The sequence below is a fragment of the Nelumbo nucifera genome, chromosome 3 (assembly GCF_055504915.1).
Source record: "Nelumbo nucifera cultivar China Antique chromosome 3, China Antique-T2T, whole genome shotgun sequence".
Lineage (NCBI taxonomy): Eukaryota > Viridiplantae > Streptophyta > Magnoliopsida > Proteales > Nelumbonaceae > Nelumbo > Nelumbo nucifera.
In genome coordinates, this window is record NC_142651.1 from 18,855,697 (window position 1) to 18,873,021 (window position 17,325).

Sequence of the window (17,325 nt, forward strand, 5' to 3'; positions counted from 1 at the left end):
CCCTAAACGTAAACTGCACCTTTATAGCTTTATGTCTCGACTTGGCGAGTGGTCTTGCACTACTGCTTGCCCTACTCCCAGTAGACATTTTTCCCTGTTCAACGGGACCCAGAACCGAAATGTCGGGCCGAAAACACTCAACTGGGATCCTGAGTCATGAACGAGGCACCGGGATGTCTGCTCCATGGGTTTAAATCCGGGTCATCACTTTTGGTTTTGGTGACAATAACGTATTGGACCCGAAACCCATCTACATATTCTGAGTCTTCTGACTACGGCACCTGCACTCTTAACAAGTCACAAACTTTATCAACAAAAAAACCCATCGAAGTCAAATGCTGATGAAAAAGTGAAATAGAGAACATCGTGTAACGGTGGGATATTCATAACGTAGTACTTCCCTTTCTATATGGTAATGGATTATTGGTGGGCCCAAAGTGATTGATCATGGTCAGAGTGCTAGATGGAGTGATGGACCAAGCTTCAACTATAAGGTGGAATTGGAGGTGGAGGTGGACCTAAAACACTAAACTACCCGGATTACATCGGATTTGCTCATATCTTCCCAACCAATTATGATGTAGAGACATTGGCCTTCCAATACAACAATCAGACGGGCCAAAACTGTGAACACGCATTTTATGGCCCACACTCCATTTCCCCACCTTTAAGCTCCAAACTTACGTCACTGACATGCAGTGCAGAGGAGTCTGCATCCGATTGCCACGTGAAAATCAGGGAGATGTAAGATTATTTTACGGAAAAGTATGAATACATCCGATGCAGAATTCTGAATTCCACCCCCTTTACTGTTATCCCTCTTGTAAATTTGACATCAATTCACGGTCAAGATGCATTCCCCTTCTACTTTGAAGCTATAAAATCCTGATCTGGGCTGATTGATCATTCTCATTTTTCTTTTTCAGATTAGAAAAAAGAAAAAGTAGAAAATGGAGTGAAGCGGATGAAATCCCACAAAAGATTAATATGAGAGAGAGAGAAGAGTAATAAAGTAATAAACTGTTAATGGCCAACTGGCCAACCCCAACTATTTCGTCATGATGAGAGCGAGGGATACCAGCCATTAGCAAATACGAGAGCTTGCTAATGCTCGATCCACGTCCACCGAAACTTTTTCTCAGACTTTTCCCCGTCTGTTTTCCGTCGAGTGATTAACGAGTTTGCCGGTAACCTTATTCGAACTTCGACCGTTGTTCACTTCTTACCAGCGGCAAGTCAAATTCCAGTTTTATCATCGTCTGATTTTTTGGCTGTATTCAGATATCCGACGAAAAACCGTTTCTGGTTTTAACGATATTACCATTTCGGTTTAAGCGCCTTGACGCGGCTGTATGTGAACCGTCAAGAAGCTTCGAAGGATTTTAAATAGGTGATGTAGGACGGGAAGGAGAAAGTCCTACAGACTACTACAGAGTCGCTGAAATCGAGGAGCTGGTTAGAGATCCGATACGAATCATAAGATCTCCGACCTAAATTTCGTGGTCTTTTTTGTTTCTATTTTTTTAAGAGAGAAAGTGAGGGGAAGAAGGGAAAAATCTCATATTAGCGAAGCACCACCTTTGTCACCAAAATCTATATACTGTAAAACGTATCCGAAGCTCAAACACAAATCTACTTGTTTGTCGATCGGATTGTTATGGGTCCCGAGTAATGAAGCGATCTAGCGCAAAAGCAGAGCTCCTATGCGGTGTGCACTGCATTGAAGTCGCCGGAAAGTAGACGGAAGCTGGTTTGTGGAGCAGACGGACCGGGGGGAGGAAGAATATAGGATAAAGAGGTGAAATCTTATCTCCGGTAGCAGACAGAAATAGAAAGTTTGCAGGTCAGTACAGGAAATGAGGAAGAGATGCTAAACTAAACATTCGTAGGGAAGACCAGTAAATGTTGGCAAAGAGACGTTTTGGTTATTTATTTTCTGTCGCGATATTTAATGCCAAAACCTGCCCTTTTATTAGGACCTTCTGGACCTAGACGAGCTGCTCGTAAAAATAAATACTTTGAGCTGTTTGACTTTATAGTCTCTTAGGGTTAGATTAAAACTCTCTCTCTCTCTCTCTCTGAATAGCCGGCTGGTGTGTATTTTTTTGGTATTCTTGCATTAATTCGATGGTGATGCCTCTTCTTTTGGAAAAGGAGATAAAGTGTTTTGCGATACCTTTCTCCTTATAGTTTTTGAAATAAAATTTGGCTTTGGTTTTTCTTTGATCGGCTTGTTTGATCTTCTCGGCCTGAATCGAGACTGTATTTGATCTGAGAAGTTGGTTGTGTCTTCTCTATCTAATTTGTTCTGTCTTCTGTGTCTCACTACTATTAATTTTTCTTCTGCAAAGAAGGTAATGGGTTAACTGTTCTGAAGCGATAAGAGATAATCAGAAAAAGTACTGTTTTTCCGACTGATCAAAAGGTAGGCTCTTTCCCCCCTTTTTTTTGTTTTCTCTTCAGTTCATTATTTTGTTGTTTCTGATGATCGTGAAAGTTTCTTTTGGATCTAATTCAGATCCTTCAGCTTTGGTCGTTTTGGATTTTTTTAGTAGTCTCGACGAAATTTGAAAGGACCCATTTCCAAATTTTACGTGTGGCGGTGTGGGTAGAAACCTGGAACCATAGTCTTTGAATTGGTTTGATCTAACCAGAGGTAGCTGACTTGAGGACTGAGGAGAATAATTGTATTGGGAGATCCTGTTTGATTCTGAATTCTTAGTTGAATTATTGATTGTTGAAGGTTCCAAGCGTCTTACAAATTTACGCATTTTAGGTAAAGAATTACAGAAACTTCAGGGTATTATTTAACCAGAGGGATTTGTACATAGATTAGTGATCGTTTATGTGTTTAATGCTTTAACTACCTGTAGTTTGAACTAAAAATCATTACCGGCCACTATGATCCCAATGACGAGACATCAAACACTCTTCCTTTTATAGATTCTTTTTTGCTCCAGAGACTGTTTCTGTTTGGTGGTCTTCCAATGTCCGTGCATTACTGTTCCGAGTTTAATATGGTTTTCTTTCCTCTTTCTTGTTGCTTTCTTTGTTTTAACCGAGTACTTTTTACTTTTCGGGTTTGTCCTTGACTTTTTGTTGATTAAAAGTTAACCGATGTTATTTTATTTTATTAGCTACTATTTGGGTGGTTGTATTTGAACTGAAATCTGGATTGAACCAACGGAGATATTTGATTTTACCCTCTGTTACAAATCATGGGTTTGCCGTTGTATCAGAATACTGCTTTAATTTTGTTTGAGTTATTCATTCCAGAACTTTAAGCAACATTATTTATTTCATGTTTTATATTTTAAAATTGAGTTCAGCAGTTGTATTTGACTTGAAACTTAGGATTGAGCTCACAAGGCTATTGGTAATACTCCGTGTTATAAATCTTAATTTCTTTTTTATGAGAAATCGTGTGTTGGTGTTTCTTTCTTCCCCTGTTCTCTTTTCCTTAGTTGAGGGGCATTATCCATGTTTTTATTGAAACTATTCTAATTGTCTGTTTAGAAATGATATTAATTTCTGATAACAATATTGAGTTGTTTTTACCCAATTTAATCAGTTCTTGGATTTGCATTTAATTCCACCTTATGAGTTTTACCCATAGTTTCCTTGAATTGATATTGCTTCATCATGATTGTGTTATTTACTTCTTGGTTTAATGGAAGTTCTGATTCATAAGAACCTGAAGAAAAAATTGCTCTCTCTTATTTAATTATTTACTCCTCTGGTGATTAAAATTGTTAAGTGGAGGAAATATGAAATTGGTTACTGATTAACTGATTATCTTACCAGGTTATCTGTTGGAGCAGTGTATGATTGCTCAAAATGCTGAGGGAAACAGCAGCTTTTTGACTTTTATTTTCTTCCCCAACATATGTAAGCCATGAAACTTGGTAATCCTCTTACCTTGCCTTCATGAGTTGTGAAAGACTCTAGTCATGCAATTTTAACAATAATGATAACAATGAGGATGATGATCATGAAAGATTTTCCTTCTTATTTTACCTAAGCCCATACTTCAATAAAAATCTTTTTATACCATGCAAATTGTAATTGGCTGGTCTCTGGATCTCTCTTGTATGGAGGAGTACTAGTCACCTCATGACTAGAGTGCTTGACTGCAAATCACAAAGCAGTCCTCTACCTTAAAGTTGATTGCATTACCTTTGGTACTGAAGGTTTAAATGTAACTGCAGATAGTAAGCCCTTTTTTGGCCATTCAAATCCAGTTCTTAAGCCTGACCCCCAATATTTTGATGATGCTGTGGAGGCTGGACAATGGAAAATGAATAACAAGATTGTGAAGGAAGACAAACGCAGAATCTCATCTGAATTTAAATGCCAAAACTGTGAGGTGGGCACAGTTCCATTACCAATGGAGAAGCACACTGGAGAGTCTCTCAGGAATGTAAAGGGGTTGCATGATTTTGTGCGCACGGATAACTTAATAAATGGCAAAGAGAATGAGACTGGAGATTCAGCCCCTATGTATGTCCTTCCTTCTGGTGAAACTAAACTGTCTGAGAAAGTAACTGGTTTTTATACTGATAAGGTTGTAATGGAGTGTGAACTGCCAGACCTGACTGTTGGTTTCAAAGAGGATCCTTATCGTGTTGTCAAGGACATCTGCATTGATGAGGGAGTGCCTTCCCTGGACAAGATTTTGACAGAAAATGATGAGGTGGATTACAAGTCCTGCTTCCCACACACTGGCTTGGATGTAAATAGTGATTTGACCAAAGAAAAAGACTCGGTATTACCTAGTTTAAATGAGATGAAATCTTTGGTAGAAAGTTATTGCAATAAAGATATTCTGAACCAATGTAATTCTGAAGTTTTACATCAGAAAGATGAATATGTGGATGAAGAAGATAAGACTGCACATAACAGCACGGATGAGGTCATCCCTGGAAGTGTGCCTCTGGGAAAGTTGGATACAGAAGACTCCTACATCAAGCCATCAAATTTTGGCAGCAATAAAGATCAACAACAATCGAATCAGGTATTACTATTGGTCATTATGCTTGCATTATAAAATTTTCATGGCTGGATTTGTTATTTTGTTAAATTGTAAATATTTTTAAGAGGCCTTTGCTTTGTTTTTGTCAGCTCAGAATGGTGGTAATGTAACATTTTTCCAAGGAATACTTTGTTTAGTCTAGGATTTGAGGCCAAAACATATACTAGTTGTGCAGATTCCTTTTTTTGGGAGGTTGGGAAATGAGGGAGGGTATTTCACATCTTCTGATCTGATAAAAAATCCGAGTACCCTTGTTTGGACTCTGCAATTTGAAGAGATTAGAGCATGGATTGATCGGACGATACATTTAATTGTAGCTTCAAACCATCCATGGTGGGTGAAATCTCAGACTGTATTTCTATCTGACATTCTATTAGACATCTTCAGGATGGAACTCTTACACTTACATCATCTTACTAGAAATTGCTATCTGAATTCCCAGCGTATTTTATGGAAATAAATCCTCTTTTACCTTTATTTTCTTGACTTACTTCTAATGAGCTTATATCACAGGATTCAAGTAAAGAAGCTCCTGCAGAAAAATATGGAATATCATCCCCTACGGAAGAATCTGATGACAGCAACCCTGCCAACAAAGTTCCTTTCAATAATAAGGTGGAGAATGGAAGTACCATCATGAGTTTTCACCCTTCAAAACCAACTACTAGAGAGGAGACCTCAACAAAAGCAGACTCTCCGCAACCCCTTCACATTTTACTTAGCATGTCCAGGCTTGAGGACGGAACCGTAGATAGCCTAACAGGTTCAAGCAGAAGTCTTTGTATTCAACATGGTCATGGAGAATCGAGTTTCTCTGCAGCGGGTCCCATGTCAGGATCCATAACTTACTCAGGACCAGTACCATATTCGGGTAGCATTTCTCTTCGGTCAGATAGCAGCACAACCAGCACCCGTTCTTTTGCATTCCCCATGTAAGTCTCTTACACAACACACACAAACACAAAAACACCTACAGGTCAGTCTGAATTGGCTATTGCATTTACAGATTGCATTCGGAGTGGAATAGTAGCCCAGTAAAAATGGCTAAAGCAAATCGGAGAAATTTCCACAAACATCGAGGTTGGAGGATGAATCTTCTCTGCTGTAGATTCTGAGTCTGACTGCTACAGGTTGCCAACGTTGGTTAGGCTTAGCTATACATCATCAAAATATTATATTTTCAGTATGGCATATCTCATAAATATTTCTCCTAGCCCATGGTTGGTGCGTGTTCTGCGGTGGGTCCAAAGTAGCATGCTTTTGGTCATTAGTTTGTGGAATGCAAGTTGAGATGTAAGCAAAATTATTAATGTTATTGTTTGTATAATCATCATCTATACCCTGAAATTAATTTTTCATCCAGAAATCTTCAATTACAGGCTTACAGCATGATAACGATATGCCCAATTATTATCAGGACTTATAGTTTGATATAATACACAATCGTCCAAGTCCAAAGAAGAGATCTTTAGGCTGTTTTTGTTTTGATATAAAGTTGAGGGAAAGTTGTCAAATAATTTCAATTTTTAGATGCTTCATTCCTAATTATAGCTTAGTGCAGTTAAACTGAAATAATTTAGGGCCTGTCTAGTTAAAACTGGATCATTCTAATTCCAACTGTTCGGTTGGGTAGAATCAAAATCCCATTCCCATTTAAGGGAATGGCCATTTCCTAACCTCTCCCTTGAAAATGAAATACCGTTCCAACTGATTTCAATTCCTATTCCGATTCCAATTCTTAGTATGAATCAAATGGACCGTTAAGCTTTCATGCATGATCAATAATTGATTTCCGTATTATAGGAGCCAGTAGAGCCAGCAGTGCAAGTACTGACTGGGCTTTTGAAACTGCAAGAAAAACGGCAAAGGGTCGTTATAGTCACACGTAGGAGCAATCAGTATTTGGATTCGTAGCTGACAGGTGAGGGAATGGAAGCGGACTTGTCGAGTTAGCAGTTGTGATGGTTTTGAACTCGTGTGGACATTGGCCAAGTTCGAATATAGTCAGAGTGTTAGTTGATAGCTCTGAAGTAGCCAACCAAACCAAATAATTCGCATGGGTTAGAATTCATGAACAATGCATGATAACCATGCTCCGTCAGGGTTGCTTGCAATTAGGTGCTCGTTTGGGAGGGCTGAAGCCTGAAGCGTACACAAGGTTCTAAGTATCGATATAGGCATCGGTGCTTTTTTTGTGTTTTTTTATTTTTTCGAATCTGGTTCAGAGGGGTCAGTTTACCCTCTGTACCATGGTCTGACCCAAAACACCCCCTGTAGGGGCATATCGAGAAGGCCACTATATGATATGGGCTGATACATAACAATATTTTGAACCTTGGGCACACAGCTTCAGGCTTTCCTACTGAAAGTATATTGTGGTAATGTATATTTGGGGTAATCAACTTGGGCCCCGTCCATCCTTCCTACCTACTGGGCCTTAAAATCAGCTGATCTTCTTGCTGGGCCTACGTGGCCTAAACATCACCAGATTCATGAATGCTGGCCAGGAAACAGCACTGTGAGGTGGAGCCCACAGTGTAAACTTCCTCAAGGCTGATATGGGCAATGCTCTTAAGGCCTTAAGGGTACAACTTGAATACCTAATTTGAAGGTTTTCCGCCTCATCGTGCCCACGCCCTTTCAAATTGAAGACATGTTTAACTCAAGCCTGTCCAAGTTACACCCCTAGCTACAACCTTCAAAATTGAAGAAATGAAGGTAGATACAACCTTCAAACTTTGTTATTAAACTAGCGGATGGGACCTGTGCTTACTTTAAATTGATATCTTATCTATATACAACTACTCTAAGTGTGTGGTATATTCTATGAAAAAATATGAAATTTCGATAAATAACACCTAAGTGGCTACCTCGTTTATGATTCCAATTGACTGGTCACAAGTTTTTCAGATATTATATCTTTTCCATATCATAGTCGAACCCCTCTTTATAACATATTTTTGTAACAAGTTTGTTATTTAATATAATGCATAACCTCTTGCCCAAGGTTCAAAGTATTGACACGTATCAGCCCGTGTCGACCGATACGTATCATATCGGGAGCACCCCGATATGCCCCTATAGAGGGTGTATCGGGGCTATGACCGGTTCAGGGGGTGGAGGAGCCTTAAATCGGCCCCCTGAACCGGTTTTGAAAAAAAAAGTAAAAAAAAAAAAAAGATTGATACTGCTTGATATGCCCCTACCGGCCAAACCGACCCAACCCGACCCAACCCGAGTCGGCCGGGTTTTCATCCGTACCGGTCGGTTTTGGGTTGGGCACATACATAAACTGAAATCTCGGGTCGGTTTCGGTTTTCTTGCATGAAAACCGAAACCAACCCGACCCGAACCGAACTAGTATTCTACTAGTTTGGTAGTTCCTACTTCCTAGTTTGAGTAGTTTCCTAATTCCTAATAGTCTTCTACTTTTAGACTTCTACTAGAACTAGAACTCTAGAAGGCCCATTAGGTAATTATAACAATTAGAATTCAATTAGGTGTCCTTTTTTAGTTTTTTACCTAGATTAGAATTTAGAAGGTTTCTAAATTTTTATTTTATTGATTTACCTACCTATATTTACCTAGTTTTTTACTCTAGAAGGCCCATTATTGACACTTGTTTTTACATGAAGAATTTATTGATTTTATTCTTTACCTGAATTAAATTTAGATTTATCTTGGACTCTCGAATATCAAATTATCAACTAATTCAGATTTTATTTGGCTTTGTACAGGAGCAAAACCAAAACCGACCCAAACCGACCCAACCCAACTCAAACCGACCAGGTCGGTTTGGCCTGTCAGTGGGTCGGTTTCGGTTCCCACCTTAGCTAACCCGACCAGGTTGGGTCGGTTGGGAAAATCCCAAGAAACCGACCCAACCCGACCCGTGAACACCCCTAATATTGATATTTAGAACCTTGCTCTTGCCCTTTAAAGGTCAACAATGCTTTCCAAACAAAGCTACGTTGTAACATTGATCAACAAAGTTGAATACCTGTTGAGGAATTCAGGATTTCAGAGACTAGTGGAAAATTAGGTGGAAAAAAAAATAATGCTATTAATTATTCTAGGTTGAGATTTCATTTTTCTTGTTTTTCACTTTACTAGTAAGTGTGCACTTGCTTTACACTGGTAAATCTAGATGATGATAATTGTAGAAATGATGTATCTAAAATTTTTTATAGGCATGTATTTTTTTTTTTATTTTTTGTTTTTACTATTAATCAGATGCAGACTACAAAATCTGGATCCTCCAGTGAAATTGCGACACGTGGCACCTCGTGACAACCAGGCAAACACCTAGGCAAACAACTTACCAAGTTGGTGTCCCACCCGGGCACCGGTCTGGCTGGCCTGGCGCGACCTGCACGCGGCCTGGCGCGGCCTGTGCGCGACCTGGCCGGATCAGCCTGGCACATGATCCGACCTGGCCGACTTGGCAACCTATAAGACGCCCACCGAGAACCATTAACGGCATACCCCGTGAGCTCGGTAGCTCACCAAGGAGCTCGGTAGCTCACCAAAGAGCTCGCCAAGGAGCTAGGCAGCTCTCCAAGGAGCTCGCCACCAAGGAGCCAGGCAGCTCGGCATAGCTCCCCCAGGGTTCTCGCCACTTGTAGGGTAGCTTGGTACAGAAGAGTAGTTTGGCGTATCGCAGGAAGATCTTCTGCCTGACAACCTGGCCCAGACACCGACCCGCCAATTGACACAGGCGCCGACCTGGCAACCTCGCCCGAACACCGACCCACCAACTGACACAGGCGCCGACCTGACAACCTGGCCCAGACATCGATCCGCCGACTGACACAGGCGCTGACCTGACAACCTGACCCAGACGCTGACCTGGCCGCCTGACACAAGCGCCAGCCTGACAACCTCGAGGAGTTCATCACCGTACCCCAGTTCTGATGGGATATGACGAGTCTTACTGTTTGAAGGCTTTTCACCCACCTAACCCGCGAGGACACCACTATATAAGGACTCCGACCCCCAAAGCCACAGGGGGGAAAAGGGATGGTAACCCCTGCCCTCTAGCTCTCTCATTTCTCTCCAAGCTCTCATTTCACTCCAAGCTCTCTGTTATCAAAATGCTAACTTAGGCATCGGAGAGTCCCCGTCGGGAAAATACCCCCGGGTCCTCTGATTCAGTTCTCGCAGGTCCCTCAGCTCCTGCCGCCTACAAAGGAGAGGAAATCACCTCATGCAGAGGGTAGTCGAGTTGCGCTGAACCAGGGAGCTCCACCATCCTCTGAGTTGTAGACTGTCTAGGAGCCGGTCAAATGATGAGTCCACCAGGGAGCTTGCCACCAGGCAGTTCGCCACCAGGCAGCTCGCCACCAGGCAGTTCGCCACCAGGCAGCTCGCCACCAGGCAGTTCGCCACCAGGTAGTTCGCCACCAGGCAGCTCGCCACCAGGCAGCTCGCCACCAGGCAGTTCGCCACTAGGGAGTTCGCCACCAGGCAGCTCGCCACCAGGCAGTTCGCCACCAAGGAGCTCACCACCAGGCAGCTCGCCACCAGGCAGTTCGCCACCAGGGAGTTCACCACCAGGCAGTTCGCCACCAGGGAGTTCGCCACCAGGCAGTTCGTCACCAAGTAGCCCTCCACCAGGGAGCTCGCCACCGGACAGTTCGCCACCAAGTAGCTCATCACCAAGGCACGTCACCACCAGGTCAAATAACGAGGTACTTAGCCAAAAAATTTATACATCACAAAAAATGGTACGTGACCAGAAACGGTTACATCTCATTCATACTTTTTATAATAGTATAGATACTTATCTTATATTTTGCACTTCTTTAAATATTTTACCCCATTCCACAAAATGTTAATTTTTGTTATTCTACCACTTTCCGACAACAAACACTCTAAGGCGGCGTTTGGGAATGATGCAAATGGAGTGTAAATCTCGATTCAGGGTAAATTTGCACTCTGGTTCACTTTATGCATTGACAAATGACAGAAAACACATTTTCGAATGCATATTTACATTGATAATATGATGTAAAAGTACATCAATAAAAAAGAAGTAATTCAAGTGGGCTTTTGATAAAAAAAAGGCATATGCTTTATTCGAATTCATGTGTGTATCCATTAGCTAAAAGTATATTTGGTAAGAAGGTAAATTTGTCAGTGCAAAACTAACCCAACTTTACAATTTATATGAACCGTTTTACACTCTACATATTTGCATTGTTTCCAAATGCAGCCTAATGAAAAAAACCAGCTATGGCCTCTCATTATAATAAGGGTTCGACTACGATATGGAAAAGATATGATATCTGAAAAACTTCTGACCAGTCAATTGGAATCATAAATGGGGTAGCCAATTAGGTGTTATTTATCGAAATTCATGAGTGGGTTTTGATTGGTCAAAACTCTTCCCATACCATATCTTTTCCGCATCATAGATTTTCCCTATTGGTAGGATATCTAAATTCAATTCAACCCAAGCCAATTAAGAATTTGCTCTCGTCATGAAATGGATTAATTGCAAGGTTTGTGGTCTTCATAAAAATTGCAGCTAATTCCAAATCATCTGTGGTACCAAATTAGTATCGCTTCGCCCAACCATAAGTAAAAGCTAAAAAGAAGCATCTTGTTGACTTGTTGCAGAATACAAGGTCAACAGGTGACAAATTAGGTGCTTATACCAGAGGCATTGTGCCCCCGATTACAAAGCCATTATCTCAAAATATCTCTCATATGCAATGAAACAATACAATTGTAAAGTTTAATCATCATCTTCATCGGCTTCCCCATTTTCATCATCAAAGTGATCGTAATTGCTCAAATCATGGGCATCTAGATGTTGTAATTGTTTAATCACATCTCTTGCATCAGAAGAAAGAGCATTCCTCCTTGCTGCTTTAAGCATGTCCACTTTCTGTGCACGGCAATCCTTTCCTTTCTATCACTTTCAGGACCAATGCCTTTTGCAGCAGAAGTAGATGCAACCATTCTTCTAACCTCCATGCAATGCAGCTGGCCAATGATGATCTACTGCGACACTTCTGAAGAAAACCAAAAGCTTTTTTGTATACATAACAAGGTCGGAGTGGAATTTATCAAAACATTCCTGAGCAGTCTTTCCAGGCACCTGAAATAATTTGTTATCATATGACATTCATAGTAATCGATTGAGCAAGATGTCAATGTCCAATAGTTACTTTGAAAGTTTATGGTACCTATCTGTAAAAAAAAAAATGTTTAAATTATTTATGTGCCATTTGAGATTAAGCAACGGCCATCTTCCCTACTGTCAATAAACATAATGCCTTCTAAATTCCCCACCAGAACCCCAACTGGACGTCCATTTGCAATAAAGCAACGCCTGTCCCACACCTGATGGTGTAATAAACTATATCTCAGTTCTTTCACCAAATAAGCACAGAGCCAGAAATTAGCTAATAGAATTACTTAATCTCTTTTACATCAATATATATACAAGAGCTGTAGATGTTTGGTGATGAGAAAGACAAAAATAATCAAAGATAAAGTCCACAGCAGAATTCCATATGGAAGTTGTTAGGATGATGATATGAAGAATAAATGCTCCAGATGAACAAAAATAAAAGCATCGAATAACCATCACCCTCGACAAACCACCATCCTATTAAAAATCAACTCAAAAACAAATTGACATTGAAAGAAACCAAAGAAAAAATGCATACACCCACGAAGAACATATAGGCATGCCCCTATATGTTTTGCCCAAACAACCAAAAGCTATGAACCCATATACCAACTCAGGGAAATAATTCCACAACAAAATTACCTTACAAATATATGATATGGTCACTTTCATCCGCAAAGCATACTGTATTTACATCAGACTACAAAAAGAAAAGAAAACACAATCAGTATCTTTGAAATCTAAACACCTATATCCTGTTTAAGGAAGATAATCAGTAAACCTAAGCCAAAAAAATTACATCTGTTGCAGAGAGAAGTTCCTTCAAGGAAAAAAGAGAAATTTCATACAACTTTATGGAACAGGCCTTACACTGGAAAAAGTTTGGGAGTTATGTAAGGTTTTTCTTTTGATAAGATAACTAATATATTGTATTATACAGCAAAAAGAAGGTTGTACATGCATTATAGATAATTTTACCTTCCTTCAAAAAAAAAATCTCCTTTGTGAGCTGTTATCATATAAAGACCATCCCAACCACAGTCCCAGTTAACCCATCTTCTATTAATGCTCCATCTGATTACATCTGCCAAGTCACCTTATATGGTCAACGAAGATGGATGAAGTCTCTTTGCAATACAAATTCTGGTAAGGAGAGATCTCACCTCAACTTCTGTTGAGGCTTGAGGCAGCAGCTGAGGGTAGAGACCACTTATTTTGAAGCAGCAGGTAGTAGAATGGTGACAGGCTTACAGCCAATAGAAACCAATAAGTGGAGCTTTGGGCAGTTACCAAAGGCTCCCTAATAAGCCATCAGTGTAAATCTATTAGCCATAGTTATTGTATCAGATACCCAAATAACTGTTGCAGATGTTCTAGGAATGTGCACATATGTTTTTATTCAATTATTTCATAATTTGACCATATTTTATAATTATGTCATGGGTACTTTCTTTTTTATCTAATTCCAACTTTTATTTGATGCCTGAAATTTGAAGAGCTTTCTTAAATCAGATTTGTGTGAACAGACCTATAAGTTAGTACTATGGGTGTTTTCCATCCATAAGTGGAACAGGAAGTTCCATCAAGCTTTTTTTTTTTGGTTGATGGAAGCACCATCAAGTTCAAAAGAAAACAGAATTGATCTTGGAAGTGGAATAGCTTGCACAACTTTAATTTAAAAATAAATAAATAAATAAAACCTTGACCAAGTTGTACCTTGGAAAACACAAAAAAAGAACAATATTAATAGTGTCATGGATAGTTGGAAGCTTCTTTTATACTGTAACATAAGAGGAAAACCAATAGTTAATAAGTTAGTGGGTAGACTGTGTGGAACAAAAGGTAAAAAAGTGAAAAAAGAAAACATGAAAGAATTTCCAAATTTCGTTTTGGAATTGTGTTAGAAATACCCTAGTCACAAATTTGTTCTAGTTACTTCTTATGATAGTTGGATTCAAAAACATAAGGTTTGAATAGATGGAGAAATGTGGTTATTTATCAATAGAGGGTTGTTTGTTTTCTCACAGAAAGCATGCATTCTCTTTTGACCTTTTTTAGCACCGGTTCATACTTTCCCCCCAATGAGACAATTTCCAAACCCCTAAACAAAGGCACTAGTGTGTGTGGGTTTGCCACATGGCACCCTATCGTTGCCACGTGCCAGACATTGAATATCTAGAGTATTAATTCTCTAAACAATCTGAATGCAAGCACATACTAATAGATTGGGTTTAGACAAAAGGAAGAAAGAAAACAAATGTTTAATTGATAAAAAATGCCTCTTGGGTTTAGAAAATATGTCAAAAATAGAAGGAATGGAAATCTAGCACTAATATTAGAGATCCTTAGGATGGTGGTTAATAGTTCACACCTTGACAGAAATCTATTTAAGTCTACATTTGAGGTCAGGTGGACCATAGGTGGGCTTCTTTTGATCAAACTTCTTTCATCTCTTCTATTAGGTTGTGTTTAAGTTTCCCAACCTTTCCCTTGCTTTCCCTGCCTTTTCTTTCAAATCAAACACAGCATTAAGGTTCGCTTTATTTTTAAAATAATAAATAGATAAAGTGAACCACGAGTGGGCCTTTTTTCCATTTCCAAATTTTGCGTTTAACCTGCCCCCTTCTCTTCATTTCCCTACATTTTCTTTGAAATCCATCCATTTTTAGTAGATATTCAATTATAATTAAGAATAGTGCTTCTAAAAACTTTACCAAATATCAAAAAACAACAAATACCACTTCACATATCACAATACATATAATATAAAGAGACAAATTGTTTGGGGGAATTGGGCTTACAGCACAAAGGGAAACTGATCTGCTTCCAGCATGCGTACAACTTGCCCCATTTTTGGCCACTTGTTAACATCTAGATCAATGCAACGAAGACAAACCAACATTATCCTCTTCAGTGCTCTCGGTGAGGGCTGAATTTTAATCAAAGGGTCTATCACTTCTTCTGCACGATGACTTGCTACCTTCCCTTTAAACCCATTCAACCAAGTTCACCCGCAAATGCAATTCATATGCATACAAATTTAGGCAACATATGTCATGAGCACAACGGATAAAAAAAAAAAAAAAAGGAAAAAGCTTTTATTCCCTCTCCGGCAGATCTAGAATAATCAACTGGGGAGACAAAACTGAGAAAAATGTGACTATATATTAATATAAGCATTTCTGCAGTTTATTGTATTTTAAGTTATAATTTGCAAACTTAAAGCAGTACAACAAAAATTTGCATAAAAAAACTGATTCTCCATCAAGAGTCTTCAGTGAGAAGGCTCCACGACTTTTCAATTTATTCAATGTAACTCAGTCTATTGCTGGTGCAAGTAGGGCTGCCAATGGATTAGATGATAATATGGATCCAACCCAATTAAACCAAACATATATCTTAATGAGCAGATTCACTGAAAGCCTCAGTTCAATCTGATTATGCATATATCTAATTAACAAAAATCCAAACAGTAAAATTAGCTCGAGTAGTACTGTGTGGAGTATTAATTTTAATTGAATTTTTAAAGGTTAAAAGATCAAAGTCTGATTTTGGTCAAATCCATAAAATGGAAATATGCAACTTGATGGAATCCAGAATTTGCAATATGGGATCTGTTTGAATGTGGATATGTTTGTTGCATTCAAAAACGTTCTGATCATGAATACCCAAGATGAATTTGTAAACAAACACATACAAAAACTAAACACATTAATCCACGCCATGATCTCTTAAGAAGAATTTGATACAATGTGGAAAAATGTCCTACAATTAAAAATTCAGAAAATGGCCAGATTTGCACACACTCTGTCTTAACAACACGGTCAAGATCAAACATGTACCAGCGACCTCCGCCAAAAACGGAAGCCAAACGACATAGAGTCGATAATCTCGACTTATAGTTTTTTATAAAGAAGTAATAAAAATATATATGAAATAAATGCAAATAATAAAAAATGCATCGTCCTCAATAGAAGAAAAAATATATATATTAGGTTGGGCCAAATCACCCTTCATTAGGGGCAACCTCAATTTCCATCAGTGTGCATTGGTCAGTTCACCATTCCGCTTACTGCGGCTAGGGTCCCAACACTGACCTTGCCACAAAACGTTACACAGGTGAATGCCCCGCTCTCTCCAGTGGTGGGCGCAACCTTCGCTGAACTATTTGTGGTTTCCCCCGGAATCGGGCAATCCCAGTTCGACGACTTGGTACACTGCGTGCGGGCCATTCTGGTCCAAATGCAGCAGATCCAGTAGTTCCAGCAATACCAGCAGCATGTGTTCTACCAGTACTACCAGCAGCAGTTCCAGCAATACCAGCAGCATGTGTTCTACCGTAAAGCCAGCAGTCGGTTCCACCCCGACACCCAGCAACTCAGCAGAACCGACCTCGCGTGAAAAACATCTCTCGATCTCCCCACCGAGGCGAGGAGACTTCCCAAGTCCCACTTCATCTCGGGAGCCAAGTCTCACCTCGTGGCAGGAAAGACGGACAAATCACCCCACCTGCTTCACAAGGCAACATCGGAAACAGGTCCGAGGACACTCAGCCCAACAGGGCCATTCTTCCTCGGCATTCGCATGAAGAAGGCGGATCGCTCGCAAGTAACCGGTTCAGGGTTCTGGCCGCGAACTCAAGGCAAGGTCCTTCCATCCGCGATAGCCAGCCCCAACATCCCACAATGAACCAAGAGCTACCTCGCGGAAAAATAGTACCAGATCATACCGAGGTTAGCACTACCAATGCAGAGCCCATGAAGAAGCAACAGCGAAGGCGTCACAAGGCACGCCGAACTTCAGTTTAGAACAGCCAGCTCGCAAGACCGAACCAACAGGAACAGGTGAAAGGTAAAGAGGAGGCGAGCTCGGTAGCCACAAAGACCGCTCCTCTGCTCTCCGGGTCGTCCCCTCTGTCTTTCGAGCTCTTGGCGACCCCGATGCCCAAGGATTTCAAGATGCCTCCCCTGGATAAGTATGACGGGTCCTTTGATCTTAATGATCACGTGGACTTCTTCCAATCCCAGATGCACCTAGCTGGGGCTGACGAGTCCTGCATGTGCGTAGCTTTCTCCACCACATTCAAAGGAGTAGCTCGCACATGGTATCGGAACCTCATGCCAGGTCAATCAAGATTTGGGCGCAGTTCGTG

General features: G+C 40.2%; 1 protein-coding gene across 14 annotated transcripts; it reads left to right on the forward strand.

Annotated features, from left to right (window-relative positions):
* The first annotated feature begins 784 nt into the window (after positions 1 to 784).
* Positions 785 to 6,421, forward strand: LOC104599949 (uncharacterized). Of its 14 annotated transcripts, none has more exons than XM_088901259.1 (7): positions 955 to 1,843; positions 2,352 to 2,425; positions 2,519 to 2,776; positions 3,805 to 3,888; positions 4,209 to 5,014; positions 5,546 to 5,964; positions 6,039 to 6,421. In XM_088901259.1, the coding sequence occupies exons 4-7, from the start codon at positions 3,825 to 3,827 to the stop codon at positions 6,145 to 6,147; spliced, it is 1,398 nt and encodes a 465-aa protein (XP_088757385.1). In that variant the 5' UTR covers positions 955 to 1,843; positions 2,352 to 2,425; positions 2,519 to 2,776; positions 3,805 to 3,824; the 3' UTR covers positions 6,148 to 6,421. The 14 variants fall into 14 exon arrangements, with proteins under 14 accessions (XP_019053958.1, XP_088757385.1, XP_088757386.1 ...); XM_088901260.1 differs by having other exon boundaries at positions 2,355 to 2,425; XM_088901261.1 differs by lacking the exon at positions 2,519 to 2,776.
* The last annotated feature ends 10,904 nt before the right edge of the window (positions 6,422 to 17,325 follow it).

Coding starts and splice junctions, on each gene's coding strand:
- LOC104599949 (XM_088901259.1), top strand. CDS start 3,825: ATGATTGCTCAAAATGCTGAGGGAAACAGCAGCTTTTTGACTTTTATT. Junction 3,889..4,208: donor TATTTTCTTCCCCAACATAT/GTAAGCCATGAA, acceptor ATGTAACTGCAG/ATAGTAAGCCCTTTTTTGGC. Junction 5,965..6,038: donor CGTTCTTTTGCATTCCCCAT/GTAAGTCTCTTA, acceptor TTGCATTTACAG/ATTGCATTCGGAGTGGAATA.